The sequence below is a fragment of the Artibeus jamaicensis genome, unplaced genomic scaffold (genome assembly GCF_021234435.1).
Source record: "Artibeus jamaicensis isolate MK-2021 breed Jamaican fruit bat unplaced genomic scaffold, CSHL_Jam_final scaffold_286, whole genome shotgun sequence".
Taxonomy (NCBI): domain Eukaryota; kingdom Metazoa; phylum Chordata; class Mammalia; order Chiroptera; family Phyllostomidae; genus Artibeus; species Artibeus jamaicensis.
The window spans coordinates 5,185,955-5,207,795 of NW_026522034.1; the positions used below are offsets into that span (position 1 = coordinate 5,185,955).

The 21,841-nt window shown below is 42.1% G+C and overlaps 1 protein-coding gene and 1 long non-coding RNA gene across 5 annotated transcripts in view; one reads left to right on the forward strand and one right to left on the reverse strand.

Moving 5' to 3' along the window:
• Positions 1–21,841, reverse strand: part of BBS4 (Bardet-Biedl syndrome 4) — a 57,320-nt gene that overhangs the window by 3,281 nt on the left and 32,198 nt on the right. For 3 of the 4 annotated variants that reach the window (XM_037146271.2, XM_037146272.2, XM_053656909.1), the window contains 8 exons: positions 20,111–20,165; positions 19,134–19,202; positions 17,314–17,466; positions 17,044–17,215; positions 14,988–15,057; positions 14,080–14,221; positions 13,327–13,528; positions 11,714–12,003 (listed from right to left, as the gene is read on the reverse strand). In XM_037146271.2, the coding sequence (XP_037002166.2) occupies positions 11,957–12,003; positions 13,327–13,528; positions 14,080–14,221; positions 14,988–15,057; positions 17,044–17,215; positions 17,314–17,466; positions 19,134–19,202; positions 20,111–20,165 (910 nt within the window). In that variant the 3' untranslated portion in view covers positions 11,714–11,956. Of the gene's footprint in view, positions 1–11,713; positions 12,004–13,326; positions 13,529–14,079; positions 14,222–14,987; positions 15,058–17,043; positions 17,216–17,313; positions 17,467–19,133; positions 19,203–20,110; positions 20,166–21,841 lie in introns of those variants that run through there. The other variant, XM_053656907.1, reaches the window with a different exon arrangement.
• Positions 543–19,863, forward strand: LOC128626111 (uncharacterized). The gene is made up of 3 exons (XR_008390019.1): positions 543–646; positions 8,248–8,311; positions 19,777–19,863. It is a non-coding gene; the product is annotated as an uncharacterized LOC128626111 (long non-coding RNA).

Here is a 21,841-nt window from a genome sequence, read left to right on the forward strand (position 1 = left end):
TGATGCATTCATTGGTTGATTCTTACATGTGCCCTGACTGGACGCTGTAACCAGGTGAGCTACCCAGCCAGGGCCTGGGTAAGTCTTGAATTGAGGTAGTTAGTATAAGTCCAATTTTGTTCAAGATTGCCTTGGATGTTCCAGGTCCTTTTGTATTTCCATGACATCTTAGAACCGGCTTGTTCATTTCTACCCCAAAACCTACTGGGATAATGATAGGAGTTTATGCTCGTACACCAGTTTGGGAAGAATTTTCACCTTAACAATATTTAGTCTTCCAGTGCACGAGCCCAGCTTATCTCCCTGGGGATATTCGCTCCTAACTGTCCTTATTAAAGCTTACGATAAGTTCAATTCCCAGTCAGGGCACATACCTGGGTTGCGGACCAGGCCTCAAGTAGGGGCCGTGCGAGGGGCAACCACACATTGATGTTTCTCTCCATCTCTTTTCTCACTCCCCTCCCCCTCTCTAAAGATAAAAGTAAATTTAAAATATTTAAAAAATTAAAGTCACAGTTAAAACAATTCATAGGACTCTATTTCATTAGCTCCCCCATCAGTCTTCATTTTCCCTTTGTTCATGTTTCAGACAAGTCTGCACTTCATCAGTTTTAAAAGCAAGGAATAAGATCAAAATAAGAAAACAGTAAGTTTATTTGAATCATAAAAATATTTGCAATGTCTCTGACAAACTCAATTTTGTTTTATCGTGTGTGATGCTGTCTCTAATCTCTTCCATGATTACTATATATGATGCTATACCGGGTCTCCCTCTTCTTTTTCTTTCTTTTTTTAAAAAAGATTTTATGTATTTCTCTTTAGAGGAGAAGGGGAGGAGACAGAGAGAGAAATATCAATGTATGGTTGCCTCTCATGCATCCCCTGCCAGGAACTGGCCTGCAACCCAGGCATGTGCCCTGACTGGGAATCGAACTGAGATCCCTTGGCTCGCAGGCCCGCACTCAATCCACCGAGCCACACCAGCCAGGGCTCCCTCTTCTTTTTCATTGTAAAGTTCACCCATCTCTCACCCTGCTCCCCTCTGGCATCTGTAAGTTTGTTCTCTATTTCTATGGGGGGTTTTCTGTTTTGTTTATTCATCTGTTTTGGGTTTTTTAAGATTTTACAAATAAAATCAGATACTTTATCTGACTTAATTGTAATACCCTCTAGGTCCACCTATGTTGCTGCAGATGGCAAACTTCTGTCCTTTTTGTTGCTGGGTAATGTCCCATTGTGTTTATCAACCACATCTCCTTTGCCCGCTCATCTGCTGATGGGCACCGAGGCTGCTTCTGTATCTCCGCTGTTGTAAATAATGCTGCAGTGAACATAGGGGTGCATATGTCTTACTGAGTTAGTGTTTTTGTTACTGCAGATAAATACCTGGAAGTGGAATTGCTGGGTGGTGTGACAGCTCCTATTTCTATTTTTTTTTTGAGAAATCTCCATACTGATTTCCATAGTGGCTGCACTAATTTATAATCCTACCAACAGCATATGGGGATTCCCTTTCTCCACATCCTCGCCAGCACTAGTTATTTCTGATGGTAGCCATTCTGACAGGTGACATTTCACTGTCGGTTTTGATTTGTATTTCCCCAATGATTGGTGATGATGAGCATTTTTTCATATGTCTACTGACCATCTGTATGTCTTTGGAGAAATGTGTGTGCAGGTAATCAGCCCATTTTTAATGGTATTGTTTGTGGGGGTGGAAGGGTTGGTGTTTATGTTGATGAGTTCCTTATATATTTAGTATTAACCTCTTATCAGATATATAATTTGTTAATAACTTCTCCACTTCAGTGTTATTTTTTCATGTTGTTGATGGTTTCCTTTGCTTTGCAACAACTCTAGTTTGATGTAGTCCCATTTGTTTATTTCTTCTTTAGTTGCCCTTGTCCAAGGAAACGTCCAAAAAGGTGTAAGACCTGTGTCAGAGAGTTTACTGCCCATGTTTTCTTCTAATTTCAGGTCTTACATTTAAGTCTTTAAACCAGTGTGTTTCTATTTGGGGTAAGGAAGTGTTCCAGCTTCTTTATTTTTTACATGTATCTGTTCAGCTTTCCCAACACCACTTACTGAAGAAACTGTCTTTTACCCCATTGTACACCCTGCCTCCTTTGTTGTAAATTGACTGTGTAAGTGAGGATCTGTTTCTGGGCTCTCTCTTCTCTTATGTTGATCTATGTATCTGGCTCTTTCTTTTTTTTTTTCCAGTACCTACTGATTATTGTAGCTTTGTAGTCTAGCTTCAAATCAGGAAGTATGGTACCTCCCATTTTATTCTTTCTCAAGGTTTCTTTGGCTATTCAGGGTCTTTTGTGGTTCCATATAAATTTTAGGATTAGTTTTCGTTCTGAGAACAATGCCATTGGTATTTTAATAGGGATTGCATTGATTTGTAAATTACTTTTGGTACTAAGGACATTTAAATATTAATCCTTATAACCTATGAGTAAGGTATATTCTTCCATTTATTTGTTTTCTCTTTCTTCAGTGTCTGTTTTCAGAATACAGTTCTTTCAACTCTTTGATTAAATTTATTTCTAGGTATTTTATTTTTTAATGCAATTGTAAATGGGATTATTTCCTTAATTTCTGGTGATTTATTGTTGGTTTATAGAAACATAGCAGATTTCTGTATATTGACTTTGTATCCTGTAACTTTATTGAGTTCATTCTAATAGTTTTTCGGTGGAGTCTTTAGGGGTTTTTATATATGATATTACATCATCTGCAAACAGTGAGAGTTTTCTTCCTCTTTGATTTGGATGCCTTTTATTTCTTTTTATCTGATTTCTATGGCTAGGACTTCCAATACTATGTTAAATAATAGTGGTGATAGTAGGCATCCTTGTCTTATTCCTGATATTTGAGGAAAATCCATTTCCACCATTCAGCGCAGTATGATATTAGCTATGGATTTGCTATATATGGCCTTTGTTACGTTGAGTTATGCTCCTTCTATTCCCATTTGGTTGAGGATTTTTATCGTGAAAGTATGTTGAATTTTGTTAAATGCTTTTTCTGCATCAGTTAAGGTGATCATATGATTTTTCCTTCATTGTGTTAATGTGATGAATATTAATCGATTTGTAGATAGGACCCATCCCTGGGAGAAATCCCACTTGGTTATGGTGTATAATCCTTTTAATGTGCTGTTGAATTGCATTTGCTAATATTTTGTTGAGAATTTTTAAATCTATGTTCATCAGGAATATTGGCCTATAATTTTCTTTTTATGTAATGTCTTTGTCCAGTTTTGGTATTAGGGTAATAATGACATTGTAGAATGAATTTGGAAGTATTTTTTCTCTTTGGTTTTTTGAGATAGTGTAAGAAGGATAGGCATTAATTCTTTGTTTGGTAGAATTAACCTGTGAAGTCTTCTGGTCCCTGACTTTTATGTGTTGGGAGTTTTTTGTTTTTGTTTTGTTTTTTCTACTTCAATTTCATTGCTAATAATCAGTCTGGGTTTTTTTAAAATTTATTTTTATTGATTATGCCATTATAGTTGTTCTATTCCCCCCTTCATTCCCCTCCACCCTACCCCCCCCGTCCCCACCATTACCCCCCCTTTAGTTTATGACCATGTGTCTCAAGTTCTTTAGATTCTATATTTCCCATACTATTCTTGCCCCCCCTATCTATTTTCTACCTACTGTCTATGCTACTTATTTTCTGTACTTTCTCCCCCCTTCTCCTTCTCCCACTCCCCTGTTGCTAACCCTCCTTGAGATCTTTTAAATTTTATTTAGTTATTTTTCAAGTACAGTTTTCTATTTTTTTTTTAAATTTTATTTAGTTATTTTTCAAGTACAGTTTTTTGTCTATTTTTCCCATCCCAGCCTCCCCCGCCCCTTGCTCCCCACCTCCCTCCCATTTCCACCCCCCTTAGTTCTCGTCCCTGTGTCCTCCTATTTGTTCCTCCAAATCCCTCCCCCTTTTTCCCCTTAACTTCTCTTCCTTCTCCCCTCTGGTCACTATCCCCTTGTTCTCTATTTCAGTGTCTTTGTTTTTTGGGTTTTTTTTTCTGCTTGCTTGTTTGTTGTTTAGCTTCCTGTTAAAGGTGAGATCATATGGTATTTGTCTTTCAACACCTGGCCTATTTCACTCAGCATAATGCTTTCCAGTTCCATCCATGCTGTTGCAAAGGGTAGTAGCTCCTTCTTTCTCTCTGCTGCTTAGAATTCCATTGTGTATATGTACCACAATTTTTTGATCCATTCATTTACTGATGGGCACCTAGATTGCTTCCAACTCTTAGCTATTGTAAATTGTGCTGCTATGAACAGTGTGGTGCATAGGTTCTTTGAAATTGATGTTTTAGGATTCTTAAGATATAATCCTAGCAGTGGAATTGCTGGGTCAAAAGGCAGGTCGATTTTTATTTTTCTGAGAAAATTCTATTCTGTTTTCCATAATGGTTGAACCGGTTTGCAATCCCACCAACAGTGAACTAGGGTCCCCTTTTCCCCACAACCTCTCCAACATTTGTTGTTTGTTGCTTTGTTTATTAATCAGTCTGTTTTGATTTTCTGTTTCTATCTAGTTCAGTCTTGGAAGGTTATGTGCTTCTGGAAATTTAACAGTTTCTTCTAGATTATTGAATTTGTTGGCATATAATTGTTGATAATATTATTTAGTAATCCTTTGTATTTCTGTGGTGTCAGTATAACTTTTTTCATTTATGATTTTATTTGGGCTTTTTCCTTGATGAGTTTGCTAAAGGTTTGTCAATTTCGTTTATCTTTTCAAGGAACCAGCTTAGTTTCACTGAACTTTTGTATTGTTTTTAATCTCTATTTGGTTTATTCCTGCTCTGATCTTAATTATTTCCTTCCTCCTATTTACTTTGGGTTTTGTTTTTTTGGTTCTTTTTCTAGTTCCTTAGGCATAAAGTTATATTTGTTTACTTGGAATTTTTCTTTTCTTTCATTTCTTTCTTACCCTCTCTTTTTTGAGGTAGGCCTGTATGGCTGTGAACTTCCCCTTCAGAACTGCCTTGGCTGCACCCATAAATTTGGAAAACTTGTGTTTTCATTTTCATTTGTCTCAAGGTAGTTCTTAATGTCCTTTTGATTTCCTCTTTCATCCAATGGTTGGTTAGTAGCATGTTGTTCAATCTCCACATATTTCTTATTTACAGTTTTCTTCCTATGGTTGATTTCTAGTTTCATGCCTTTGTGGTCAGAAAAAATGCTTGATATGATTTGAATCTTCATGAATTTATTGAAGCACATTTTATAACCTAATATGCTATTTATCCTGGAAAATGGTCCATGTGTACCTGACAAAAAAAATGTAGTATTATGCAGTTTGGGGATGCAGTGTTGTATAAATGTCTTTGAAGTCGATCTAGTCTTACGTGGCATTTAAGGCCATTATTTCCTTATCAGTTTTCTGTCTGAATGATCTATCCATCAATGTGAGTTACTAAAATTCCTTATTTTTGTATTACTATGAATTTCTGCCTTTATGTCCACTAATATTTGCTTTATATATTTAAGTGCTCCTGTATTGAGTGCATAGATATTTATGAGTTATACCCTCTTCTTAGATGGACCCCTTTATAACTATATAGTGTTCTTTTTTTTTTTACATTGTTTTAAAGTATATTTTGTCTGATATGAGTTTTGCTCCCCAGCTTTCTTTTCATTTGTTTGCATGAAATACCTTTTTCCATTCCTTCATTTTCAGTCTTGCACATCTCAGGTTGAAGTGAGTCTCTTGTAAGCAGCATACAAACGGGTCATGTTTTTTCAATCCATTCAGTAAGCCCATGTCTTTGTACTGCCTTTAACCCTAAAGTAATTATTGAGTAAAGTAAAAATTTTTAAAGAGCCTGTTCAGGCAGCTCAGTTTGTTAATGTCACCCCCCCCCCCCATTGGCCAAGGTTGTGGATTCAGTTCCCCATCAGGAAACTTACAAGACTCAACCAGTGAATGCATAAATAAGTGCAACAACAAATTGAGGTCTCTTTCTCTCTCTTAAAATCAATAAAAATAAAAATTAAAAAAATAAAGCAATGACTAAGTATATACTTATTGCTATTTGGTTGTGTTTTGGTTGTTTTTGTAGTTTGCTTCTGTTCCTTTCTTAGTGTTTTGTTTGGGTTGCTCTCTATTGTTTATGTATCTTTTGTAGGTTTTTGGTTTGTGGTTACTATAAGTTTTGTATGTATTGTTCTGTACCTGTAGCAGTCTATTTTAAGCTGATAGGCATTTAAGTTCAAATAAGCTCAAATATATTATATGAGGACTACATTGTTACTCCCTCCTCCACACTTTATATGTCTGATATCATATTTTAGATCTTTGTTTTGGGTGTCTCCTAACTACTTATTATACTTTGGATTTGGTTTGGTACTTTTGTCTTTTAACATTGGTAGGAGCTTTTTATTCATTCCTTTTTTAAAGATTTTGTCTGTTCTTTTTTTAGAGAGAGGGGAAGGGAAGAAGAAAGAGAGGGAGAGAAACATCATTGTCAGGTTGCCTCCCACACACTCGGCACTGGGGACCTGGCCTGCAACCCAGCCACATGCCCCAACTGGGAATCAAACCAGTGACCTCTTGGTTCATTGGCCAGTGCTTAAGCTATTAAGCCACACCAGCCAGGGTTGGTAGGAGCTTTTCAAATGTCTTATTTGTTCCTGGCTGGTGTGGCTCATTTGGTTGGAGCATCATCCTATGGACTCCAAGACTGCAGGTTTGATTCCTGGTCAAGGTACATACCAGTTGCGGGTTCAGTGCCTTGTTGGGGAACGTGCAAGAAGGTATCAATGTTTCTCTCTCTCTCTCCCCTCCCCATCCCCCTTCCTGTGTCCAAAAACAATGAAAATATGTCTTCAGCTGAGGCAAAAAATAGAATGTCTGATTCACTGTATTGATTGGCTTTACTTGTGAGATGTTTTCCTTTTTCATATTTTCTTATTTCTGGTATGGCCTTACATTTTCTGCTTAACATTTCTTGTGAATGTTGAAATGTTATGATGATGAAATCCCTCAGTTTTTGCTTGTCTGGGAAACTTTTAATATCTATCCTTCTTCAATTCTGAATGATAACCTTGCCAGGTAAATTATTCCGAGTTGTAGGTTCCTTTCAGCACTTTAAAGATGTCCTGCTAGCAGTACCACTGCTGGGATTCCGCTCTAAAAATCCTGAGATACCGATTCAGGAGATCCTTACGCACCCCACTGTTCATAGCAGCACATTTACAATAGCCAAGTGCTGGAAGCAACCTAAGGGCCCACCACTGAATGAGTGGATCAAAAAACTGTGGTACATTTACACAGTGGAATACTAGGCAGCAGAAAGAAAGGAGCTCCTACCCTTGTGACAGCATGGATGGAACTGGAAAGAATTATGCTACGTGAAAGAAACCAGGTGGTGAAAGACAAATATATGATCTCACCTGTAAGTGGAACCTAATCAACAAAACGAGCAAGCAAAATATAACCAGAGACATTGAAATAAAGAACAAACTGACAGTAACCAGAGGGGAGGGGAACGGGGTTAATGGGGGAAAGTAGGAGAAGGGCTGTCAAGGAACATGTATAAATGACATGGACAAAGGCAAAGGGAGTAGGTTCAAGGGGGGGAGGTGGGAATGGTGGGGTAGGGGGATGTCATGGGGTGAAAATGGAACTGTACTTGAACAATAAAAAACAAAAAAATAAGTAATTTATTGGGAGTGAAATGCAGAACCATGTTAAATTAAAACTTAAGAAAAAGCCCTGGCTGGTATAGCTCAGTGGATTGAGTGCGGGCCTGCAAACCAAAGGATCGCAGTTCGATTCCCAGTCGGGGCACATGCCTGGGTTGCAGGCCAGTTCCCATAGGGAATGTACGGGAGGCAACCATACACTGATATTTCTCTCCCTCTCTCCTTCACTTCCACTCTAAAGATAAATAAAATCTTAGAAAAGACTGCTCAGATAAGAGTTTGCCGTTTTTTATATACTTAAGCTACATTATAAAGTGAATAGTCTGATTCCATATTTAAAAAAGAAAAAAGATGTTCTGCCACTCTCTTTTGGCCTGTAAAGTTGCTGCTGAGAAATCAGCTGATGGCCTTATGGTCTTTACTTTGCACGTAACTTGTTTTCCTTTGCTGTGTTGAAAATTATCTAACTTTCCCCATTTTAATTAGTGTGTCTTGGTGTGTATTCGAGTTCTTTTCTGGGGGGTGCGGGGGGAAACTGTGCTTCCTGGATGTAAAAGTCTGTTTCCTCTCCCAGGTTTGGAAAGTTTTCAGTCATTTCTTCAAATAAGGTTTCGTGATCATGGTATCTCCCCTGCCAGGTAAGTATCAAATAAGGTTTCTTTTCCTCTCTCTCAATTCACTTTGCAAATGTTTGTGTGCTTCTTGTTGCCCCCGAGATCTCTTAAACTATCCTTACGGGTGTTTTTTTCACTGTTCTGACTGGGTGATGTCCACTAGTCTATCGTCTAGGTTGCTGATCCATTCTTCTGTGTTGATTCCTAATCTGATGATTCCTTCTGGTGTTTTTCATTTCGGTTATTCTTTGTCTACTGCTTGGTTCTTTTTTATACTTTCTAACTCCTTGTTGAAGTTCTCCCTGAGTTCCTGTATTCCTTTCTTGTTTTGTGTGCGTCCTTTTGACTGTTTCTTTGAATTCTCTATCAGGCAAATTACTCTGTATTTCTAGTGTACTCCTCGTTTTGAAGTTTATAGCTGACAGTACAGCGCTCTGGGACTCCTTATGCCTGTAGTTTGCGTGGTCTACCTTTTCCCATCCTTTTCTTTCAATGGCAGATAAATAGGTTTTATTTTTTTTAATTCTTTTTTTTTTTAACTATTTACTTTTTTTTATTGATTATGCTGTTACAGTTGTTCTATTCCCCCTTTATTCCCCTCCACCCTACCCCCCATCCCCACCATCACCCCCCTTTAGTTTATGACCATGTGTCTCAAGTCCTTTAGATTCTATATTTCCCATGCTATTCTTGCCCCCCCTCTATTTTATATCTACTGTCTATGCTACTTATTTTCTGTACCTTCTCCCCTCTTCTCCTCCTCCCACTCCCCTGTTGCTAACCCTCCTTGAGATCTTCATTTCTATGTTTCCACTCCAGATCTAGCTGTCCTTTTAGTTTGCTTTCTTTTTAGGTGTGGTTGTTAATAACTGTGAGTTTGTTGTCCTTTCACTGTTCATGTTTCTTTAACTTCTTTTTCTTCGATAAGTCCCTTTAACATTTCATATAATAAGGGCTTGGTGATGATGAACTCCTTGAATTTGATCTTATCTGAGAAGCACCTTATCTGTCCTTCCATTCTAAATGAAAGTTTTGCTGGATAGAGCAATCTTGGTTGTAGGTCTTTAGATTTCATGACTTGGAATACCTCTTTCCAGCCCCTTCTTGCCTGTAAGGTGTCTTTTGAGAAATCCGCTGACAGTCTGATGGGGACTCCTTTGTAGGTGACTGTCCCCTTAGCTCTTGCTGCTTCTAGGATTCTCTCCTTCATTTTAATCTTGGCTAATGTAATTACGATGTGCCTTGGTGTGTTCCTTCTTGGGTCCAACTTCTTTGGTACTCTCTGAGCTTCCTGGATTTCCTGGAAGTCTATTTCCTTTGCCAGATTGGGGAAATTCTCCTTTATTATTTGTTCAAATAAGTTTTCCACTGGTGGCTGTGCCTTTCCCCCTTCTGGTACCCCTATAATTCGGATGTTGGAGCGTTTAAAGATGTCCTGGAGGTTCCTAAGACTCTCCTCATTTCTTTGAATTCTTGCTTCTTGACTCTTTTCTGTTTGGCCATTATTTGCTTTCTTCTGGTCCACTCCATTGATTTGAGTCCCAGTTTCCTTTTCATTGCTATTGGTGTCCTGTGCAATTCCATTCATTTCAATGAGTTTCGCCTTCATATATTTGTCTAATTTGTCCGTATAATCAACCAGTTCTGTGAGGATCCTGATCACCAATTTTTTAAACTGTGCGTCTGTGAGTTTTGCTATTTCTTCATCGCTTAGATTTATTTCTGGGGCTCTGAGATCCTCCTGCGCCATTCTTGGTCTGTTCGGGCCCTTTAAGTGTGAGAAGCGGTGGCTTGGATTCCCAGGTCGCTGGGTTGTGACGCTGTATGTGAGGGCGTGGCCAGAGCGGGGAAATGGCGACCCCCTCTGCCGCTTCTCACAGCTGGGTGCGGAGGAGCAGTGCCTTAGGTGGTTCACCTGGGCCGGGCCACTCAGAGTCGCTGGGTTATGACGCTGTATGTGGAGGTGGGGTCAGAGCAGGGAAATGGCGGCGCCCTCCACTGCCACTTGCCGTGGGGACCTGCCGGCCCGGTCCAACCGCCCACTTCCTCGCCTGTCCACCCTCGCACAAATGCGCGACCTCAGTCAACACGCAGCCCCGGGCCCGGCTGTCTCCCCCCGAGGTCGCTCGCCTGGTTGCTCGCTGGGTCGCTCACTAGGTCTGACCCTGCGTCTGGATTCCACGGGCCTGAGTGTGTCTGGCCGAGTCCTCCTGTGCAACCCTGCTCCGCCAGCTGCTGGTTTCGCCCCTTACCGGTCAGGCTGAAGAATTTGTTGTTAACGGACTTCCGAAAAGTTCAATTTTCCGTGTTCTGGCTGTGTTTTCTGTTGCTAATATTTAGTTTTCTCTAATCTTGGTTGTGTGAGAAGGCACGGCACATCCACCTATGCCTCCATCTTGGCGGAAGTCTATTTTTTTTAATTCTTTATCTGCTTTGTAATTGGAATGTTTAGTCCAATTACATTTTTTAGGTTGGTTACATTTTATGTAATTATTGATATGATTGAATTTACATTTAATATTTGCTATTTCCTTTTTTTTCCATCTTTTTCTTTTTCCTTCATTCTTTTTTCCTGTCCTTTTAGGGGAGGAGGGTGCTAGTTGAGTATTTTTTAGAATTTCTTTTTAATTTAGTATCTTTTTAGTTACATTTATTTGCATCTTTTTAATGGTTGCTCTAGGGGTTATAGTATGCATTCTTAACTCTGCACAGACTAATCAGAACTAGTTTTGTACCACGTGATTACCACATTGTGCTCATACCACATTGTATGAACTCTCCCCAGCAGTGGGTATCCATCCTAGTCTGTTCTTACCTGCCAGTCTCAGTCAGGCCCCGGTTTGTGCTGATTTTACCCCCTAAATCTCTCTGACACCTCCTTCCTCTCCATCTGTCTTATTTTATACCCTAAATATCACCAAGACCTTTTCATTCACAAGCACACCAGACGCCACAATAATAGAGAGGTGAGTTTTCTTGGTGCTCAGGGTACAAATCCCAGTTCTGCCACATACCAGCTGCATGGATAAGGGCATCACTTCTGTCACCTTACTATTTATTTCTGACATGAGAACTACCGAGTTTTCTGCTCAGATAGCTGCTATTCGATGTTAAAACAGACTCAGTCATAATATAAAGAACTCCAAACATAGTTTGATAATAGCTCAGTCCACCTTCAAATTATGATTAAAGGGCACTTCAAGTACAAAGTGGGGACTGGCCCTGAAGCAAATTGCTGACATACCACCCTTCAGGGTTGCAGCAGAGGCTGGGCTGGCACCAAGCAGGAACTTGGCATGAGATTCCTTCTCCAGTTTCAAACTCTGTTTCAAAATAGGTAAGGGAAAACTATGATCATAGCTTCTTTTAAAAAGTTTTTATTGTGATCTTATTTTTATACCTGAATAACAACTCTCCAAAAAGGGATGATGATACATAATCTTTATTCTAAAAAGGACATAGATAGTACGTTGATAGCATTTCATCAGTGGTACCATTGATGGTCTTAGAATTCCTTGGTTAAGCCCTGACTGGTATGGCTCAGTTGGCTGGGCTTCATCCCACAAAGCAAAAGGCTGCCAGTTTGATTCCTGGTCAGGACACATGCTTGGGTTGTGGGTTCAGTCCTTGGTCACAGCATGTGCAGGAGGCAACCAATCAATGTTTGTCTCACACATCGATGTTTCTCTCTTCTTTCTCCCTCCTTTCCCCTCTCTCTAAAAGCAAAAAATAAAAAATAAATTTCTCGGTTAAGTTCTTCCTTTTATTTTCATCCTTGGTAACGATACCAGAGCAGCCCTTCTCTTCCACTTCTTGTCATCCTGCCATGTTCTGGCTCTATCCTCTGATCTCTCTCAAGAACAAGATACAGGGACTTGTTCTGGATTCCCTTGGACAAGTACAACTAGGATACTCAGTAAGCTAGGCTTCAATTTACAGAGCTTTTTTTCATCACTTTTTTAAAAAATTAGGACTAATAGAGCTAAATTGTAAGTGCAAGACTTGTGTTTGTCTTGGGGACTGACATGCCCCACAGCCTGAGGGCCACCTCAGCTAAGCCAAGGCTTCATCATGACGAGGCTACTGAGCAAAGCTCTGTCTCCAACTTTCCTCCAACAAAGGAAGGGGTCAGTCAGCCAGGAGGTAAAAGTCCTTTCAAAAGCAAAGAGCATCAGGTAGTCTGCTGACTCGTGAAGCCACGTGTGGAGAGCCATGAGCCTTGCTCTCAATTCTTAAAGGACCTGTCTGGGATGGTTTCTCTTTACTTCCTGGGCCACTGGGGGGCTGTCGAGGCTTCAGACTCCTCATGACAATCACTACATACCCTGTCCTGTGCTCTGTGGTGCCCAAGAAATGTGCTGGCCTCCACTCTATTTGTGTCTTGTGACCTTTCTTAATTCGGTATATCCTCACCAGAAAAACCCTTACTCTGGGGTCATCCTACTCCTTTTTCTCATTGGTGCTGGTGCTTCACTGGATGGATGTGCTTCCATAGGGGGCGCCGGCTCCAGAGGAGGGGACAGTGGCTAGAGTTCTCGGTTCCACAATTCCAAAATAAATCATTATTTTCACTGTTAAATTTCAAGAAACCCCATATATTCTGGGACCAGTGGGACTGCAGTATATCTTTGCAGCGGTGAAGTTATGCCCTAACTAAAGAAATAAAGCAACAGTTGAGTTTGCCTTCAGTGACTCACTAACAGAAATCTTTAATTACCTGCACCATGCCAATTGACAGTAGGTCAATGAGGATTAAGGCAAGACTACATAACTAAAAATACTGATATCTATCTCTAAACTTGAAAATTATAAAGTTTCAGTGTATGAACCATCCAACTGAGCCAGTAAGTATTAGCTAATACACAGCTTGCCTTAGAGAAGAGCCAGTTTGGCCACCCTGTGGCTTTCCCCCCTTGGAGGCAACATTACACTGGACATGCTCTGAGTCTGAAAAGTGCAGGCTTCACCCAAATCAGTAACCGCTGCTGGCACACGTGGCTGTACCCAAGAGATCGTCATGTTGCTGTGTGACCTCCTACCTGAGGGGAGCTTCCTGTATGCAGCCGCTGAAGACATGGCCTGTCCTAGGGCCTGATTGGAGCCCAGGGGCTGCTGGAAACAGGCGGCTTTGCTGGTTGAGGCGGTCCGGTGCTGTGATCTGGGATCTTTAGCTGGTTTAGTCCAAACCAGGGTCTCCCCAACGTGGAGAGCAGCTCCCAGCTTCTGAGCCACCTCCACCATCTTGTACCCACATGGGAAGAAATAAAGAATCCAGGTGTGAGCAGCAGAGACAAGCCCACCCACCTCTTCCTAGACCTTCCTCCCAGGGGGTTTTCAGTCAAAATACATCTGACTACTGGTACTAGCATTTGAAGGAAGAAGTACTTATTGCAAGGAAATCTTTCTCAAACAGCAGAAAACACAGGCTGCCCTTAGTGGATGGCAAGGAAGTGCATCTAGGATCTCAAACAACGATTCAAGTTTGGTGTGTTATTGGGCTCAAGCCCGCCTTTCCTCCAGGATAAGTGGAGGAAGCTGCAATAAGACATAGGCCTCAACGCAGATGAGTTGTTTTATCAATAACAGATTCAGTAAGCTTGGATTTCCCCTTACTATTTTCCTCCAGGGAAGGTTTTCTTTGGCTGTTACTAGTCGAATAATTCTTGCTGCCAGGAACACCAAAGACAAAACAAGCATGAGTTTAGAACAGGTTATATTTGGGTTATTTGGGCTTGAATCAAAAGTTTCCTGACAGCTTACTTATAACTCCTGGGAGCTAAGAAAAGACCTACCTCAGAGTCAAATTCCAGAGAGCTGCTGTCCTTGAGTAGGCTGACTTTCTTCTCCATCTCCTGATACTGGGCCAGGGCGTCCCTCTTCCTGCCCTGGTTGTACAGCAGCACAGCGTAGTTGAGGTTCACTAAAGGGTTACACCTGTGGCAACCAGAAAGGAACTCGATGGAGCTTAGGGTTTGCAACAAATGGTCATTTGGAGATCCTCGTGACACAAGAACAAAACAAAACTGATTATAAGATTTTTCCATTGTGCAGCAAGGTAGAAACACCCATGCTGTGTGGACTTGTGGGGAAAAATCAAGGAATAACTGCCCAACAAGCAAAGCAGGTACTTAATTACCTGCACCACACCAACTCACGTTAAGACAGTGAGAATTAAAGCAAGACTACGTAACAAAGTACTATTAGTATATTTCTAAACATGATTATTGTAAAGTCCCATTGTATTAACCATCCAATCAAGCCAGTAACTCTTACCTAATACACAGCTAGCCATAAAGAAACAAGAGCCAACTGGGCCACCCTTAGCAGAGACCACCAAGGTGGGTTGAAGAAGGGGCCCCTACCCTGCTGCCTGGCTGATGAAGGTGGAATAAATCCCAAGAGAGTCAAAGATTTAACTAAGCCCAGAGTCGCATCTTGTATTCCAGCTAGTCCTTGGACTGCATTAGCAGTCCAAGTCCACTGCCAGCTGACTTTCTCTGGCCTCCTGACTACTAACCTTGAGGCTGGAAACACTTTCTCAGAAAGCGCCAGTGTCAGTTCCTGCTGAGCCACTGCACGCTTAGCATCACATCCACACAGGCCTTGTGCGCACAGGCCATGGAGAGCAAGCATCTGGCGCCACCTTGTGGCTCTGGAGACTCTAGCCCTCCCAAATACCATTTCCTAGGGAGCAGCTTACTTATCCAGGTGGACTGCTTCTGCGTAGGCTCTCTTGGCATTCTCAGTATCTTCGAGATTGGTCAGAGCCACTGCAGCAACAACAACAAAAGAACAGAACTGCAGCTGGAAAGCCCAGCTTAGAAGGCAAAAGGAGTATTTCAAGACCACAGTTCATTCAGCCCCCAAACTTAACTGCTCCTTTGCCCCCTCAGCTCCTGATACCATCTTCTCCTCACTCAGTTGCCAAGTTCCCTAAATCCCATTTTTTTGCAGTTCCTTTTTCTGACATTGCACAAATTCTTTCAGGCTGTGGCAGCGTCCCCCTCCGCCTCCATCCACCTGCCACAGTGCTGCCAGCTTTCTCACGGACTTACAAACAAATCTGAACATGTCATTGTCCCACTTAAGAATCCTCACGAATCCTCGATCATCTATGACCATGATATTTAAACTCTGTTTAGCACCAGGTCACTCTCACCTTTTTAATGAGTATTTTCTGGAAGCCTCACCTACAAAACAGTAACAGAGCTGCTCTGGAAGCCCCGTGCTCACCACCTCCCCACCAATGTGCACGCACTTCTGGAAGACACTGCAGAGGAGAGCTAGGAATAGAGCTGGAAGAGCGGGGCCTCACGGGTAAAGTCTGAAGTCCTTGCACTACACTGTGGCCCTCCATCAGGTGACCTCCAAATGTTCCCGACTCACCTCCCCACGCCCTTCTGTAACACCGCGGCCTGCTGTGGCAGGGTCCTCGTGCCACTGAATTCCAGCTTATCCTCGAGAACAGTGTGAAAGCCCTCTCTACTCTGTAACTAAGGCAATTTGTTTACATTCTTATCCTTATTACGACTAGGCTAGTTTTGTGTCCAGACAACCCCCAAATAAATACTCGATTTGCTTTTGCAACCTTTCTCTTATAAATAAGAACTTTGCAATAATGCCCCCCAAAGGACCTGGAGACCAGTGTCAATGAAAACATGCAAATTGCTTTGGGGCTTACACTAAGTTCAGTATGTGGAAAACTATCCCCTAGAAAGAATATTCAGTCAATACTTTTGTATTATAGTAGCTAACAATAAAACCAATAGTTAATATTCACTTGCTATTTAATCATGTAATCCCCTCATCAACCCTGTAAGATATATCTCTCTACATTTCATGAAATCTGGAACTTATATATAAATGAATTGTCAAGCCGAGGGAAAACATTTGGTAAAAGATAAACTAAGGGTGATCTGGATTCAACCTGTTGGTCTCTGAGTGAATTTCCCCCAAGTTAGACGCAACCTAGCACTTTGTCATCATTCTCTTCATTGTTTTCCAAGCTCTGGCACTGTAATCCAGACTCCTATTGATGGGGGATTCAAGAGTTGGAAAATTTTAGTTTTAGGTAATAGTGAGCCTAGTAGTTAACGCATGTGAAAAGCTACTGTTTCAGGAACTGCAAGTATGGCCCACCCTGACTCCAGGAGACCACAAGCGATTGGCCTTTGTGCTCCAGGAGAGACTATAAGCAGCCAGGGTGGTGTCCGAGCTACTGTGTTCCAGGGAGAGACAGTCTGCCCCCCAGGACACAGATAAAGAAAAGTGCCCAGGACACAGATAAAGAAAATCATGGGGAGAAAATGGAGACAACTACACTTGAACAACAATAAATAAAAATAAAAATAAATAAATCACCAATCAGCAGATGAAAGGATGTTAGGGACATTGCCAGACTGCAGCTTTTAACCATCTGATTAACCTCTTTCCTGAGTCCCAAATGCCTTACCTATACTTTTTTCCCCTTACAAAGGCTGGCTTGAAAAGGAAAATAAGATAGTCTGTTAGGGCACAAACCCACCGTGTTCTCAGATCACCAACCATCTGAATAAAACGCCCATGAAGACTCAATCCCTGTCTCTGCTTATTGGGTCTGGTAGTGACAGGCTGCCCAAACCCCAGCTTTTCTGGCTTCACTATGGAATCCAAATGGGAATGGTTTCTACGGGACACTTAGCCACTGGCCTCCAATGATTCTAATTCATTCTCCCCTAATTACAGATTGTGGAGAGGGTTCTCCACTTGTCTCTTACCAGCCAAGAGCATGTAGAGCTCCCCCATCTTTGGCTGGAAGTTGATGGCTGCACTGAGAAAATGGAAAGCTGATGCATACTGCTGCATGGTCAAGTGGACGAGGCCCAGATTATAGAGAATCTTCCAATCAAAGGGTGCCAAGTAGTTGGCTCGTTTCAGGCAGCTGATAGCCTGCAGGAGAGAGAGGCATTCAGTGAGGGTGGGGCAAGCTGGGCAGACCCAGCAATGGCATGCGCAGACACAAAAAAGGAAGGCAAGAAGACACTCACTGCTACGTATTTCTTCTTGCCAAAGAAACACATTCCAATGTTATTCCAGAGTGGAGGGCTTTCTGGAACAGCACAAGCTACAACTCTGTATTTGGTGAGGGCAACATCAAAATCTCCATGGGTCTGCATCATGCTGCCTGCTGCCAAGATGGCCTGAAAACACAGGACGCGGACAGCTGATAATTCAGTCACTCCCAAAAGGCTGTAGCAGTGAGGGAGCCTTCCTGCGTGTTGCAGAGCGTGACCTGAAAAGTTCCAGGGACATAATGCCGTATTTTGCTGTGTATAATGTGCACTTTTTTGCCCAAATTTTTAAGGGAAAAACAAGGATGCACATTATACGTGGATATAATGATTACATACCATGGGTATAATAACCCCGTGTATAATTTGCACAAAAACATGGGTGTGTATTATATATGGCAAAATATGGTTTGATGTATTCAAGCAATTGAGATAAATGATCGTAAGAAATGTCCCTGCACCCCACACTGTGGCTCTTTTTGGCACAGTGCAGAAAAAGAAAAGATAAAATGTCACTAACATTACCCAGCTAGTTTGTATCCTACTTCTCACCAGACAAGTCAGTATTTCCGAGCCTCGGAGCCCTTTAAGTACATACTGCCTCAATCTGTTCCCTGCAGCCCCTATACACCAGGTGCTGCTCCAGACAACTCAGATACTCCTGTCTGTGCAACCTAAGGTACAGCTCCTTCTGCCACAGGACGAAGGGTGACTCAGTCTGGGTGTCAGGTGGGGAGCTGACGACAGTCAGGCTGACGAGAGTCTGAGACGGGACTGTGTCTGTGTCCTTCACAGCCTGCCTGCTGCATCTCCCACAGTGGTACTCGTCCAGCTGATGATCTTCTCATCCCTAAAGGCACATCTGGACAACTGTTCTCACAGGAAATTCATTAAGATTCGGGAAGTCATGTCACCAGAAGTTATTTTTAACAGCAGTTGTGAAAGCTGTGTTAATTTTGTAAATACAGTACATAAAACTTTACCGGCACTACAATGTCACTTTCTGTATAAGACACAGGCCTAACAAATATGCTCTTTTTTAAAAAAATGATTTTATCTATCTATCTATCTATCTATCTATCTATCTATCTATCTATCTATCGGGAAAAGAGGAGAGAAATATAGATTGGTTGCCCCTTGCACACCCCCCACTGAGGACCTGGCCCACAACCCAGGCATGCACCCTGTCTAGGAATCAAACTGGCAACCCTTTGGTTTGCAAGCTGGTGCTCAATCCACTGAGCCATGCTACCCAGGGCACAAATGTAGTTACTGATTTGAGAGAAACATCGATCTGTTGTGCCACTTATTTAGGGGATCGAACCCCCAAACTTGGAGTATTTGGGATGACACTCCAACCTACTAAGGTACCTTTTTTTTTTTGAACGTTTAAAGATTTTATTTATTTATTTATCTTTAGAGGGGAAGGAGAGAGGGAAAGAAACATCAATGTACGGTTGCCTTTCATGCATCCCCTGCTGGGAACTGGCCTGCAGGGAACTGGCCTGCAACCCAGGCATGTGTCCTGACTGGGAATCGAACCTTGATCCTCTGGTTCACAGGCCCGCGCTCAATCCACTGAGCTACACCAGCCAGGGCAGACAAATGTGCTCTTTTGAAAAATAAGAAACACAGCACCAACACTTTACAATATTTTCAAATAAGAAGAGCCTTGTTTATAATTATTCTAAGAACAAGGTCATTTCTCAGGTATTCAAAATGCTTTCCTGGGCCCGATCTCTAGGAGCAGAGGGACCATCGTGTGTGAGGGCTCCGGGGCGCGGCAGCCGCGGTACCTTGTAGTTGGTGGGGTCATACGTCAGTGCGTTTCCAAGGTGTTCAAATGCCTTCTGGTAGAGGCCAAGCTTGAAGAAAAGGCAGAGAATTGTGTCAGCGGGGAGACGAGAGTTAAGGAGTCTGGCCAAACACACCCTGAAACATCCTGACTTTCCTGAGTTCTCTTGATGAAAAGAGGGCTACAAATACCAGACAGAAAAAGAAAACTAAAAAGCCCACATTTGTCTGTCCCCTGATAATATCCAAGTATCTGCTTGCCAGGAACCACCCCCGCCACCTGGAGCCGCTGCACACTAACGTCTCTAGGCAGGAAATAGGCTGCTTGGCCTCGTCTCCCCTGAGGCCAGCCTCCTGAGACAAAGCAGAAGGCCCAGGGTTAAACTCCAACTCCTTTTAAAGATGAACAGACAGAAAGGCTACCAAAGGGGCAGAGCTGGAGGCAAGATCAGCTGGACAGGGAACTAGGGGAGTAAATGGGGAAATGGGGCGGGTAGAAGCCCCTCCGGGACACCCAGGCCCAGTTCTCAGGCTGAGGAGGGGAACTGATGGAGCTAAAATGACTTCATTCACACTCAGGAAAGTGGAGAGGAGAGGAGACTGATTTCTTACTCTAGACCATGTTTTGCTTTCTCTCTCCCATAGGACCTGGCTGGGAAGAAGGAACAACAGAAATGGCCTCAGCCCGAAGCCCTGGCAGCACTAACTTGTATCACAAAATGATAGTCCCCCGCAACAAAATGACAGTTCCCATGACCAGACAGTTATTTCTCACATATGCTCTTCCCTTTAAAAGTTGTAATTGCAGTTTTGATTTGAATGCAGAAAACTAAGTTAATTCCTTTAACATATAAGGTTCATGTGCTTCGTATGAGCTTTAGTGAAATGGGTTAATCAAAATTGCAAGGGAACCACAATACACATAAATCCAAAAGCATTTCCACCACCAGTGCATGAAAGAGTAAAGAGTCCTCCTTACCTGTAAGTAGAGTAATCCTAGAGTTGTAAGAAGTTCTGTATTTTCCGGTGAGAATCTGCAACACGAAGGTCAATCAGAGACACTCGGAGGGAGACATACGGATGAGACCCTGAGGCACACGCACAGTCACACGCCCGTGTGGGTGACACCTGAGACTCCACCGCGTGCCCCACACCCCGCAGAAAGCCCCCCAGGTGCCTGGGAACTGCCCTCAATCGTAGGTCGCCCCCGCCCTGGCTACGGGAAGGACTGCGGAATGAGAAAGAAACGGGGCCTAGAATCCAGACGCCCTTTCAGGACCTTTTCTTTGGGTCAAAGACCTAAGAAAGAACCTATGGAATATTTTGTGTGACTGTCTTCAATACACTGATAGAATTAAAGAACAATGCTTTATAAACTGAGTACGTCTAGAACACACAGGGTTTTAGCCAGTTCTCTTCAGGTGGGATTTTTTTTCTGTTCTCACTCTACTTGCAGTGGTAGTCTGTATAATTTTCCTTGTAATTTAGGATCCCAAAGGTCCTAATACTCTGCCCTCCACATTAAATAAAAGGCCATACTAAATAGCCATATTGAACAAAAGAAAGAAGACATACCAGTTCTAGGGAAGAATTAGCTACTGGATTTGGGGAGTCAACATTGATATTTATCCCTTACTGATATTTATCTTCGTTATAAAACCAAAGCAACACTGAGCTGAGTTGATCTGGCTATAGGATCATCAGACAGTTTCAACAGTAAAAATGCCAAAAGCAATGAACAATGTCTCATGCTTCTAAGGAATGACATAGGGCTCTGGTTACGTATGGGAAGAACAGATCAGATGGGCCAAAGCCCCTGCCAGGGACGCCTGAGTTGGCTAAACAGAGCTTACTCAGTTCAGCTATTTGCCCTTCACTCTGTGCTATAGTAAATATCCATTTTGATCACCTCCTTCCCCAAACTAATTAACTTCCATGATTCTAGTGGCATCCATCCCCCCACCAAAGCGTAACTGCCATCTCCAAGCTGTGGGTCTCCAAATTCTCAGTGAGACTCCAAATGCTCAGCTGCCCCCTTTTCTGCCTTGAAAATTTTTGTGACTTAAGTCCTCTACTAGCCTCTGCATGAATATCACCTTCATATTTATGTGAGCTAATCATTTAGAAGTCAGGGGTCACAGGTCAGCACTCCTTCCTACTTACCCACATAAACTTATCCTCTTGATGACAAAAATCTCTCTTGTAAGTTAACAAACCAAAGGATTTTTAGATCCTTTTAGACACAAAATATGAATAAAATTCAGAAAGCTGTACTGTGGTTGATATAACCAGAAGTTACAACATTACAACTGTGGTAGAAGGCAAAAGTAATCAACAAATTAATTTAACAAAGGAAGTCTGAGTTCATAGCCTAATACCAGAAATAGCAGACTCTGACCAGGCATTCTGTTCAGTGACCGAACAAACGAGACGCTAAAGCACTTTGCTACAACTATCCCACTTAAGACCCTACACAGAAAAGGCAAGATAACATGTGTATCTAGAGGGAAGATGGAACGCCATCCTGGGAAAGTCAGTTCCATCATTAATAGGGGTTTGGCCTCCTCTAATGCTGTTTTAAAAAAAAAAAAAGATACTGGTCTCATGCTAATAATCCATCCTCCTCTCAAGCACATGTGCCCACTGCCCTTGTAGCTGGTTGTGGCCACCTCACTAATTTTGAACCAAGGAATGACAGCGGGAACCCTGT